This window comes from Triturus cristatus, chromosome 3_2 (genome assembly GCF_964204655.1).
Source record: "Triturus cristatus chromosome 3_2, aTriCri1.1, whole genome shotgun sequence".
NCBI lineage: Eukaryota > Metazoa > Chordata > Amphibia > Caudata > Salamandridae > Triturus > Triturus cristatus.
In genome coordinates, this window is record NC_140584.1 from 305,076,412 (window position 1) to 305,089,405 (window position 12,994).

Below are 12,994 nucleotides of genomic sequence, written 5' to 3' on the forward strand. Positions count from 1 at the left end.
GTCATTCTCCTGTGTCTTCATGAACAGCAATTAACAAATATGAAAATGAGAATAATGAATTTAAGAAAAAAAGGGAGAAAAAGGATGAATAATATTAGATACAATTGTGGAATAATTGAAGTTTATTATGAATTTAATTCATTGGACTCGTTTGAGATTGGCTGTGCAGCTTGTTGGGGATCGAAATGTGGTGCTCTCGTGTTCTTAAAGGGTTAAATATAGTCAATGTGACTATTTCGTTTTTTTGGGACCCCATGTAGCAGCATCTTGGTGTGAAATACTCAGCATGTTGATTAATGATATAAAACATTAAACACCAACTAGTCGGAATAAAGAAAAAGTCAAACAGTGCACTTGCACTAAATGGGATGGTGCCTGTATGGAGGCATCAAGGTCACACCCACCTGAGGGGTGAATATGCATGGAGGTGAGGTGAACAATCCACTTGAACACTGGATTAAAGTGCAGTCTTACAGAGGACCCGAAGGCAAATGCATTTCTGCATGGCTAGAGGTGTTGTGCATTCTTACCTGGGAGGCAGAGGGGAACACAGTACTGCACAGCAGTTTGTGATGATACTTTGATGACTGTAAGGATTTCCAGAGTCTTCTGCATTTTTGCTTGACCATGAACCTTTGATCTGTTTGAGAAACGTCAGCATTAGAAGAGAAGGGACACCCACACTCAGTAAAATTAAGATGAAGAGGGGCAGGAGCGGAGGGCAGAAGCAGGACCTGGCTGCTGCTCCCTCAATCAGAACAGGGCAGCAACGCATGCTAACCCCCAAACAAACCACTGAGGCCACTATCCCCTCACCACAGATGAAGCTGTCCGCACGCCAGCCACCTGCCCCCTTCTGATAGGATGTGGTAATACAAGCTAAACAGTGACCAGAAGTAGGGAAAATGTGGATTCTCATGCAGCATTTCTGGGTATGCAGGCATTACACATTCCAAAGACTATAACTTGTAATGGCCAGATTTAGATGTGGGGGTAGCCTCCAGAATCAGATTTTAGTGTCCTAGCAGCTCACACCTAAATGCGGTCAACCCATTATGAGGGCCTAAGTTTTAAGAAGTTGGAAGACTCACATAAAGCATGGGAAATAAATTGAAAAAACTAAGACATATTCTCTCAAACAACAAGGTGATGGATGGAATGTTTGAATGAATATCAGTCACTGGACATCGATCGGGCACCATCCAAATCCATTGTTTTTCGCCCACGATTCCACCTCAGTTTGGACACTGCCATATGCAAATCAGCCTTGACCCTGCTCCTCATGGGAACAGTCCAGCCCGAATTGCCACACCAGGTACTCCCTGAACCAAGATACAAACAACCTAGGATTGGTTTCACTCAGATATGGGGTCATCAGACAGGTATAGCATCTGGGCATACCACTCGCACTTAGAGCATTAACTGCAACAGCAATAAGGTGGATAGAATTAATCTCAGCCACTTGCAATCACTCGGGCTGCATCCCAATCCATCTTGCATAATTACAATGGACTAAAATGCGGCCCGAGTGATTACCAGTGGCTGAGATAAATGCAAGCATTCCATCACTTTTTGTATACTTTAGTATATTCTCTCTTAAGGCAACATTTTGGAAATACTAAAGCGGAGAGGTGGTCTCGGCCAGCTCAAAGAGAAAAATTACATAAATGACACCTTTTCCGATATCCACACGAGAAAATATAATCTGTACAACAATCAAAATGCTATTTAGCATTTGCAAACAAAGAGACTATGAGAGAAAGAGAGAAGTCCAATTGCTAGGACAACAAATATGGCTCCTATTTACTAGATTTTAACTACCGAATAAACTGGAACTGAGACAACAAATACCCACTACTGATAAGTTAAACTCAGATGAGGAGACTTGGTAAGCTTGCACCTATTCTTTCTACAGTTACACGTCGCATTGCAATATCTGCATTAATCTCATCGAAATTACACTATTGGAACTCACTTTACACCGGCATAAATAGCTCCTTGATGCACAGAATACAGTGTATTCAAAATCAGACTGCAAGATTAGTTCTTTTAGCTCCTCGATTCTCCAGGGAATCGCCAATGCTACCCAGCTTGCACTGGCTACAAATCAGATGCAGAAATGAATTTAAATCATTTGTCAGTTCATAAATGACAGTACAACTTGCAGAAACACGTTAGTTAATAGGCTCTACATATAGAAGTCTTACCCAACTCTCTGTTCTGACAAATACTTATTTGAGATTATCAAGAATAAGGTAAACAATCATGAGGCAAAAGAAAGTAAAGGACGAGTTACTTACCTTCTGTAACGATGTATCTGGTAGAGACACAGTCTAGCCGCAGATTCCTTAACTTAGAATATTCCCAGACATCAGACTGGATCCGGAAAACTTTCCGCAGCAGCAACTCTGCCCTGACGTCGTCCATAGATGTCAGTGGAGCCATATAAGCCCCTCCCGGCACACTAACGTCAGTTTGTCGGAGAAACCTTTCCGCACCACAACGTGGAGCCACCAGCAAAAACTGTGAGAGCATGGGAACAGTGTGCAAAAAAGATGAAAAAGAAAGTGAATGGTGTAAACCCCCCCCCCCCCCCCCCCCAAAAAAAACACCATAAGGTACAGTGCCAAGCACTGTATACTGAAAAATAATGAAGGAAAGAGTAGAGCACCGCTCTGAGAAGCAACCCCACAAAAGCGGAGGCTAAAACCTCCCCTGAGGCAGACAAGATGTGAAAAACATCAGGACACACGACAGGAAGTCTGCAACCATAATATAGAACTGTGAAGGGCAACAAGTTCAGAACAAAGGAGCATTGACAATCCACAAGTCAGTAACAGAAAGGGACGTCGTATCCCCTGTAAGAGAGTGATCGACTGATCCACAGAAGAACCTCTGTGAGACACTCCACAGGAGCGTACCAAGCCTTCCTTGTAGGAAGGCAGCTACATAATAGCCAGCAAATACCCCACATAGGGTAAGTCTTAACCCCTGTGAGGGGGGTCCTCTAGGGATAAGGTCACAGTCAGAGGACTGAATAGAAGTCAGAACCAGCAAACCCGCTGTACTGAACAAAGTTAAAGAGGGCGGAACAACCGCCTACACCATCTGGGTACTACATTAAGAACCCAGGACTCAAAACAAACAAGGCAACATTGGCTATGCACAAGAAAAAGATACCACAAGGCAGAAAACCAGGCCGCAAGGCCAGAAAGTCACAGTAGACCAGACATGAGGCGGGAGACCGCTGAATCAGCGTGGCAGTCAAAAGGGTCACGCCATTGAATGGCAGACCCTGAAGAGCATCCCGAACATTGTCTGGGGAACAACTGTCGTGCAGCCATGCATGGCGGCGCAAAGCAACCGATCGGGCCAGTGCCCTACCCACAGAGTCCATCACATCAAGGGATGATCGGAGGGAAAATTGCACCATTGCCCTGCCATCAAGAAGAAGGCGATGTAATTCAGTCCGGGGCCCTTCTGGGAGGGAAGGGAGAAGAAGCTCAACTAAGTCCCAAGGACAAAGGAAGCACGTGCAAACACGCAAGACGTGTTTAATGCACGGATGCCCGCACTGGCAGAGGCAAAAATGTGGCAACCACATGTCTCCAGCCACCGAGATTCCCTAGTGGGAGGTAAAGTGGAGGAAGGCTGCAAGTCAAAAGCCGCCTGTACAACCAGACCCTGAGCTCAAGGGTGAAGGGACAGGCAGAGAGGATCATCCGGGGCCGGACGATGCCGGTGAGCAATGGCCCAATCAACAGGATCACCAGAGGAGGGTCGTGCCCAGGTACCAAGCAGGATGTCAAACAAAGTCCCACCAAGGGGCAACAAAGGCTCCACCTCAACAGGCTCCATGTGGAGGAGATCCTGTAAAGGATCAGAGGGCAGGGAAACCACAGGGGGCAGAAAGCGAAGAATATCTGCAGCCCTGCGAATAGCCCGCACGAAAGCTGCACTAGCCTCCGTCGCCATTCTGGGGGGCGACAACAAACCGTCGGTAGGAGACGGTTGGAGACTAACCCGTCCACTAGAGAGTAAAAGTGGAGGAGCCTGAGGTAGACCCGAAGGCCACAGAACGTTAGGGACCTGCACCAAGGGGCACTGAAACTACCTCGGGCACAGGGAGTCCAGAGGGACGTCAACCTCCTGTAACAGAGGAGGAGTAGGCACCGGCGTCGACCGACGCCGAGACGACGTATCGACGTCAAGAACCTCCAGAGGGGACTCGGCCTGGGCGCGGTCCAACGGCGACCCAACCCCTGTGTGCGGGGAGGAAAGAGGTCGACAGGGCATCAAACTCAGCGCCACATCAGACGTCAGCGCAGGAAGCCGCGCAGGGCTATGCAGAGATTGGACGGGTGGGCTGGACCGACGACTGGGAGGGCCCTCTGGGCCGTGTCCCGTCGATGTCGTATCAACTCCGGAACTGGAGTCGATGCGCGCAGCCAGCGCCGAAGATGAATCCGCAGGTGAAGACCTGACATGAGTGCCTTCCTCCTCTGTGGGACCCGAAGGCGCACATGGGAGAGGGGGTGCCCCAAAGGAAGAGTGGAGGGCCTTTGAATAAGCCTCTAATTGGGCCCGTGTCGCTCCAACACCCGGGAAGGGAGAGTATGGGGGAAGACTACTGCTGGGCACCGGTGCCTGGCAAAGACCGAGAGCAACGGGCCCCAGCATCATGTTTTAGGGAGGACGACCTCAGCGACTTATGTTTGTGCTCTACCTGTCTCCGAAAGACGTCCGCGGGAACGACCTTGAGAGCGGGCCTGATCCAGAGAGGGAGAACGGGTGCGCGAAGGTGTAAGACCGGACAGCCGTGCGGCCAGCAACTTCATACGACGCTCCCTTACGGACTTAGGTTCCATCTGTTGACAGGCGTTGCACTCTTCGGAGTCGTGGTGAACTCCCAAGCACCACATACAAATGGCATGCGGGTCCCAGACAGACATTTGGCGTGCACAGGTCTCACACGCTTTAAAGCCCGAAGGCATCGCACACTGTTCCGTGACGCCGAAGAAGTCGAGAAGGCCTGAAAAACATGCCAAGAAACCGCTGGTTTTCCAGGATCCGCGTTGGGACGTGGAAAAGAAGCAAACGGACGTCAGCGCGCCGGGAGGGGCTTATATGGCTCCACTGACGTCACGTCTGTAGACGTCAGGGCGGAGCCACCCCCTGCGCCACCCCCGGCGCACAGAGGTGCTGCTGCAGAAAGTTTTCTGGCTCGAGTCTGAAGCCTGGGGATATTCTAAGTTAAGGAATCAGCGGCTAGATGTCTCTATCAGATAATGTATTTGTTTTAAACCAAGAGGTCTGCTGTCCATATTCTATAGTGCCACAAGACCCTACAGTGACAAACTTTAATAATGTCATATATACATCATTAATAGTCTAGTGTTTGTTTAAATAAATAGAAAACCACAAACTATTATCAAACTTTAAAATACTCAAAAGCATTCCAAAGTATACAAATGTCACACATCACATGCGTCTCAGCCACATTCACAATATGGCAGCATATTCATGTCAAATAAAGTGACTGAGTTTTGAAAAAGTATCTTGTGAATTGGTAAAAGAATGACATTCAAGCAAAGTACGTAGAACTGATTCCACTGAGCCTGTCAAACAATAGCAGGCACATGCAATTTCATCCATAGCATCAATCCAGGCCCGTTGTGCTCAAATTCCCTTACCACATCCGTATATATAATTATTATTGAGAGGCGAGTGACATATTGAAGTATGCTAGGATTTCTTTTGAGATACATTTAGTCTACATATTATACAGACTATTTTCTTAAATTTCATGTTTAACTCCCATTTGGCAAAACTGATCTGACTTGGCTCTTACAACAAGCCTTAAATGGTCTCAGTGAATAAAGTATTGGTTTGCAAGTCTTCAGATTGGAGTACTTTGAGCCACTGCTTACAAAACAGGACAAAATCATTAAGTAGCTCAACTTGGTGACCTAGTTTAATAAAAACCTTTCACCAATAGTGTGTGAGCAGGAGTCATAGAGACAGTGAAGAGCACAAGTGTCCTTATCAATTACTAACCACAGCGAGGTTAAATCAAACTCTGGCCTAATGTTCTCTGCCAGATTCAATTTATAGAATACCTCCGCAAGTCTGTTACGCCCACAACAATGAATGAAGACCTTATATATGAGAACCAAGTAACGTCCCAATGAATTATAAGTGGGGCAACTTTTGCTTAATTAACCTTTAAAATAGGCAAGGGTGCACAGCCTGAGAAAGGGTCAGTAAATTAACTGAAGGCACCTACCGGGACTAGCATGGTTTTTAGGTCTCGCCTACGCAGCGCGCATGTGCTGCTTAGGAGGGCCTTTAGCGTCGCTCTTCACTTTTTCAAGCACCGCACTCGTGCTTGTGGCGGCATCCACCTTGCGGGAGCACCCAGCGGCACGCCTCAAGCACAAGTGCAGTGCTTGAAAAAGTGAAGACTGCTCTTGCTCTCACTTTTTATTCCGTATATCGTGTGCGTGCACGCACACCACTCCCAGCTATCATACTGCCAGACATCCAACGCTTGAGCTTATGCCTAAATGTGTTTCCAGGCACAGTGCAGCTAATGGCTGTCTTTCGTCTTTTGTTGAGCACGCTATTTAATTTTTAGTAGACCACCTCGGAGGATCAAAATATGTGCTCTCATGCGGTGCTTTATTGATTCCCACCTCCCGGTTCGCGTTGAGCTCTCTCCCCCACCCTCCGAGCACAAAAGGAATATGCTACTTACCAGTATGCATCTGTTCTTGGCATGTAGAGCTGCAGAGTTGTACACTTAGCATAGATCGCCATCTGGTGTTGGGCCCGGATGTTTGCAGTTTGTTTTTCTTCTTGGACAGTCTTTGGAAGTCACGAGTTTGGTGACTCCTCCTTCGGTCCGTACTGCGCATGGGCTTCGGCTCCATCCTCAGATTGTTTTTCGCCAACAGGGAAATGATGGAGCGTAGTAATAACAGTGAGAAACCCATGTGTTGTATCTAAATAAGATGTACTGGAACGGATACAGGTAGCCGGGGAGGCGGGTGGGCGTGTACAACTCTGCAGCTCTACATGCCAAGAACAGATGCATACTGGTAAGTAGCATATTCCGTTCGAGGCATATGAGCTGCAGATTGTACACTTAGCATAGATTATATAGCAGTACCCAACCTTAGCGGCGACCACCGGTATCCGTTGCAGCTGTTTGAAAAAGTGTCTTTAGTACAGCCTGGCCCACCCTAGCTTGCTGCTTGGAATGCACATCTACACAATAGTGTTTTGTGAAGGTGTGCGGTGTAGACCATGTGGCTGCTGCTTTGCAGATGTCATCTAAGGGTATATTCCCTAGAAAAGCCATAGAAGCCCCTAACTTTCTTGTAGAGTGGGCTTTCGGAGGAACAGATAATGTTCTCTTTGCCTTTTGATAGCAAATTTGTATGCATTTTACAATCCACCTAGCTATCCCTGATTTAGAAATGGGGTTGCCTTTATGTGGTGGAGAGAAGGAAACGAACAATTGTTTAGTCTTCCTGAAGGGTTGCGTTCTTTGTATGTAGTATAGCAACGCCCTTTTCACATCAAGTGTGTGTAAGGCCCTTTCTGCAACAGATTGGGGTTGCGAAAAGAAGACAGGTAATTCCACTGATTGATTGAGGTGGAAGGGGGAAATGACTTTGGGCAGAAACTTCGGATTTGTGCGAAGTATGACCTTGCTGTGATGTATTTGTATGTAGGGTTCCTGTATGGTGAACGCTTGTATTTCACCAACCCTTCTAAGGGAAGTGATAGCTACAAGGAAAGCTGTTTTCCAGGTAAGAAACTGTAGCTCACATTTGTGCATTGGTTCGAAGGGCGGACCCATTAGTCGTGTAAGAACTAAATTTAGATTCCATACAGGGGAAGGTGGTGCCCTGGGAGGAATTACTCGTTTAAGGCCTTCCTTGAAGGCTTTAATAGCGGGCACTCTGAAGAGTGATAAATGCTGTCTGTTTTGTAGATAAGCAGCGATCGCTGCTAGGTGTAGGCGTATGGATGAATATGCCAGGTTACACCTGTGAAGATGGAGCAGATAGCATATGATGTGCTGTATGGATGCATCTAGAGGGTTGATTGTATTGTTACGGCAGTAAATTACAAATCTTTTCCACTTTGCGGCATAGCATGCTCTAGTGGTAGGACGTCTGGCTTCCATGATGATGTTCATGCAATCAGGGGGAAGGTTAAGGTATCCGAATTCTAGGATTTCAGGAGCCAGATCGCCAGGTTGAGCTGAGCTGGGTCCGGGTGCCTGATTTCTCCATGGTTCTGGGTTAGGAGGCATGGGGATAGATGCAGTTTTTGATGTGGTACCACTGACAGTTGTAGTAGCGTGGTGTACCACGGCTGCCTGGCCCACGTAGGAGCTACCAGAATGAGTGTGAGGGAGTGCTGTTGTAGCTTCCTGACCACTAATGGAATTAGTGGGAGAGGTGGAAAGGCGTATGCAAATCTGCCTGACCAGTTCATCCATATCGCATTGCCCTTGGACAATGGGTGTGGGTATCTGGCGGCGAAGCTTGGGCATTTCTTGTTTTCGTGGGTGGCGAAGAGGTCTATCTGAGGATGCCCCCACTGTTGGAAGAATGGGTGAAGAACTTGTGGATGCAGTTCCCATTCGTGTAGTTGTTGTGTTTGTCTGCTGAGCAGATCTGCCATGGTGTTTTGTACGCCTGGAACGTGCTGTGCCAGGAGAAAGATGTTTTGTGGAATTGCCCATCTCCATATGCTCTGGGCTAAGCGGGAGAGCTGGGGAGAGTGTGTCCCCCCCTGTTTTTGGATATAATACATCGCAGTCATATTGTCTGTGCGAATGAGGACTGCTTTGCCCGAAATCTGTTTTTGGAAAGATTTTAGGGCTAGAAAGATCGCCAAGAGCTCCAGATGGTTGATGTGGAGCGATTTTTGCTGTGGCGTCCATAGACCTTGCATGGTGAGGTGTAGGAGGTGCGCTCCCCAGCCGGAGAGCGATGCGTCCGCTGTTAGAATCACCTGAGGAACCGGGTCCAGGAACGGCCGCCCTTTGGAAAGGTTTGTGGTGTTCCACCACTGCAGAGAGTGATGTGTGCGGCCGTCCACCAACACCAGATCCGTCAGCTGACCCTGGGCCTGGTTCCACTGTTGTGCTAGGCACTCTTGAAGTGGACGCATGTGGAGTCTTGCATGGGGCACTATGAAGATGCAAGACGCCATCATTCCTATGAGCTTCATAAACACTCTTGCTGGAAGAGAGTGTTGAGGAAGGAATGTTTTGCGTAAGGCTTGAATGCTTGTGATTCTGGCTGAGTTTGGATAGGCAATACCCTTGGAGGTGTCTATAGTGGCCCCGAGATATTGCTTTGTGTGAGATGGTATGAGGTGGGACTTTTGGTAGTTCACCGTGAAGCCTAGCTGGTGGAGCAGTTGGATGGTGCTGTTTGTATGTTGCACACATTGGTCGTAGGACGCGGCTTTTATCAGCCAGTCGTCTAGGTAAGGGAAGACGTGAATATGTTGACGTCTGAGGTGTGCTGCTACTACTGCTAGGCATTTGGTAAACACCCGTGGTGCGGTGGTGACCCCGAAGGGGAGAACCGTGAATTGGTAATGTTGCCCGTCCACCACGAACCTGAGGTATTTCCTGTGAGAGGGGTGTATTGGAATGTGAAAGTATGCGTCTTTCAGATCCAAGGTTGTGAGAAAGTCTCCCTGGCAGAGGAGTGGGAGGACTTGCTGTAGGGTGACCATGTGAAAATGGTCTGAATGTATGTAGGCATTTAGAGGCCGGAGGTCGAGAATGGGTCTGAGGGTCCCGTCTTTCTTTGGTATTAAGAAATATAGGGAGTAGACCCCTAGATTTTGTTGATTGACGGGGACCTGCTCTATAGCGTGTTTTTGGAGGAGTGAGAGTACCTCTTGTTTGAGCAGTGTGGAATGTTCTTGAGACATTGGACGGTGCCTTGGTGGGATATTGGGTGAGGTAGATGTTAGTTCGAGACAGTACCCTGACCGAATGATTTGGGTCACCCATTTGTCCGATGTTATGGACTCCCATGTGTGGATAAAGTCTTGTAGTCTGCCCCCGACCGGAGTGGGATGGTCTGGGGGGAGCGGAGGGGAGTCATTGTGCGGGTGGGGTGGCAGAACGGGTGTTGTTGGTTTTGCCCCTGCCCTTATTGTTGTTGCCTCTGTAACCACCCCTTTGATTGCCCTTTGAAAAGGTATTTTGAGGAGGGGACTTGTAGGAGGTAGAGGCGTTATCGGTGGAGGAGCCTCTGCCTGTGCCACGAAAGGACGAGCGTCGAAAAGAACGTTTAGAGGCTTGTGTTTGGAGTGCCCCCATAGACTTTGCTGTGTCTGTGTCCTTTTTCATTTTTTCTAGCGCTTCGTCTACCTTTGGCCAAAAGAGAGTTTGCTGGTCAAAGGGGTGATTGAGTATGGACGCCTGGACTTCAGGCTTGAACCCTGAGATCCTGAGCCAGGCATGGCGACGAAGCAGGACACTTGTATTTATGGCTCTAGAAGCAGTGTCGGCTGCATCGAGGGCACACTTAATGGAGGTGTTTGTAATTAGTTTACCCTCCTGTATCAGGTCATGAGCCTTGCGCTTGTGTTTTTCTGGAAGGTGCTGCATAAGAGCCTCTAGTTCGTCATAGTGTGCTCTGTCATATCGCGCAAGCAGTGCTTGTGTGTTTGCAATGCGCCATATGTTTGCAGCTTGGGAGGCGGTGCGTTTACCAGACGCGTCCAGGAGTTTAGATTCCTTGTCTGGCGGTGGGGCTTCTCCTGAGGATTGGGAGTTAGCCCGCTTTCTAGCTGTGGAGACAACTAGGGAATCTAGGGGAGCAGGGCCCTTAATGTATGCAGGGTCTGTGGGTGCCGCTTTGTACTTCTTCTCTATTCTAGGGTTCAGTACTCTGGCCCTGACAGGGTCTTTGAACACCTCTGTAGCGTGCTTGGTGACACCCTTAAGCATGGGTAAAATAGAAGTGGATTTGTCTTGTATGTCAAATGTGTCCAGTAGGAAGTCTTCTTCCACTGGTTCACTGTGCATATCCACCCCATGGTAGTGTGCTGCTCTCTGCACTAAATGATGAAACCCTAAGGAGTCCTCTGGAGGAGACGGCCTGGATGGGTATAGGTCGTCCTGAGGTATATCTGGTATATCAGGGTTATTGTAATCCTCCCATGGGTCTGGGGTCCCTGGTGGAGTGGGATCCATTGGGACGTCCGCCGGGTAATTGTCCGGGTCCCCATCATCCGGATCTGGGGATGGGGCCGGATCGTAGTGAGGTGGAGGTGGCGGAGACCTGGGAGGGGGAGGGGGTGGAGGTGGTGGAGGAGGTAGGGGAGGCGGTAGTGGGGAGGGCACTCTGAGGGGAGAAGTAGCAGAGTCCTTCCTTTTGGGTGGTGGAGGAGGAGCCGGAGTATCAAGGCGTCTTTTCTTGATAATTAAAGTCAATAGTCCAGTCTTTGGGTCTTTGGACAGAGTCTTTTGTAGAGGGTCTGGTGTAAACAGAGCCAGTGGTGTCGAATCGTCCGTCGGCACCGGTGATTTCGGAGCCGAGGGCTTCGATGGTTTGTGTGCGCCATGCTTTTTTGGGGGCCTCCTGTTTTTTCGGCGTCGAAGGAGTTTTCGGCGTCGGAGCGTCGGTGCCGACAGATTTATGTTTGTTCGGCACCGAGAGTCCAGGCTTCGGCACCGGTGGCTTCGGAGTCGAGCTGGATATTGCTTTCTTCGGTGCCGGATGCTGTTTTTCGGCACCGGGCGTCGGCTGGCTCGATCCCGAGCTGCCGTGAGACTTTGGATGCTTCGACACCGAGCCCGAAGGTGGGGTGATCGAAGCTTTGGTCTTGGTTTTGCCCAGGCCGGCAGGCGAGGGAGTAACCTGAGTCTCTTTGGTTTTGGGCGCGGGGGTGGGAGGGGGCACAGTACTCACGGCCCGCTGCGCCGGTGTGATGTCCTCCACGTCGGAGTCGTCTGCTTCGGAAGCGCTGACGACGTCTTCTTCCTGCTCGGTGTGTGTTTGCCCCGAAGCTTCGGCGCCGTCTCCGAAGATGTCCGGTGGAGCTGCAGACGATGAGTGCGCCATGGTGCGTCGAGCTTTTCGATCCCGGATGGTTTTCTTCGATCGAAAAGACTTACAGGCGGGGCAGTCTCTGGCCTCGTGTTCTGGAGAGAGGCAAAGATTACACACCTGATGGAGGTCGGTGTGGGGAAATTTAGACCCACATTTTGGGCACTTTTTGAACGGAGTCCTTTCCATCGGCCGGGACCGGAGTCGAGGAGGGCCCGAAGGCCGGTGCCGATGTACGGGATGGAGAAAAGTGCCGCTTCGAGAGATGAAGATGAAGAAACTCGAAGATACGAGGATTTTCCGTCGAGGCTGGAACCGTAGAAGTTCGAAGCCGGAGCACGAAGTATCACATCCGAGGCCGATGGCGGAAAAAAACAATCTGAGGATGGAGCCGAAGCCCATGCGCAGTACGGACCGAAGGAGGAGTCACCAAACTCGTGACTTCCAAAGACTGTCCAAGAAGAAAAACAAACTGCAAACATCCGGGCCCAACACCAGATGGCGATCTATGCTAAGTGTACAATCTGCAGCTCATATGCCTCGAACACAGCGTTTCTCTCCCCCCACTCTTACCCTGTGCATCAAGTGAGGCACCATCAGTGTTCTGTGGAAGCGGGGGAGCATTTAGGCCCTATTCTACAGGCGAATCGGCAGGGCATAACTAACAAATATCACATCGTCTGCTCTTTTGCGCAATTTTATAGGCTAGCTGACCTGGTGGGGGCCTATAGCGCGTCGCTGACACCAAGCTTGTCTGTGCTGCTGTATGTGTTTCAGCTTCGCCCTCCCCTGCATCTCTGCCAGATTCAATTTATAGAATACCTCCGCAAGTCTGTTACGCCCACAACAATGAATGAAGACCTTATATATGAGAACCAAGTAACGTCCCAATGAAT

General features: G+C 49.2%; 1 protein-coding gene across 2 annotated transcripts in view; it reads right to left on the minus strand.

Annotated features, from left to right (window-relative positions):
• The window catches only part of ZDHHC18 (zDHHC palmitoyltransferase 18), a 176,880-nt gene that overhangs the window by 19,074 nt on the left and 144,812 nt on the right, over nucleotides 1-12,994 (minus strand). For both annotated transcript variants that reach the window (XM_085647719.1, XM_085647718.1), the window contains exon 7: nucleotides 531-640. In XM_085647719.1, coding sequence (XP_085503845.1) covers nucleotides 531-640 — 110 coding nt within the window. The remainder of the gene's footprint in view (nucleotides 1-530; nucleotides 641-12,994) is intronic.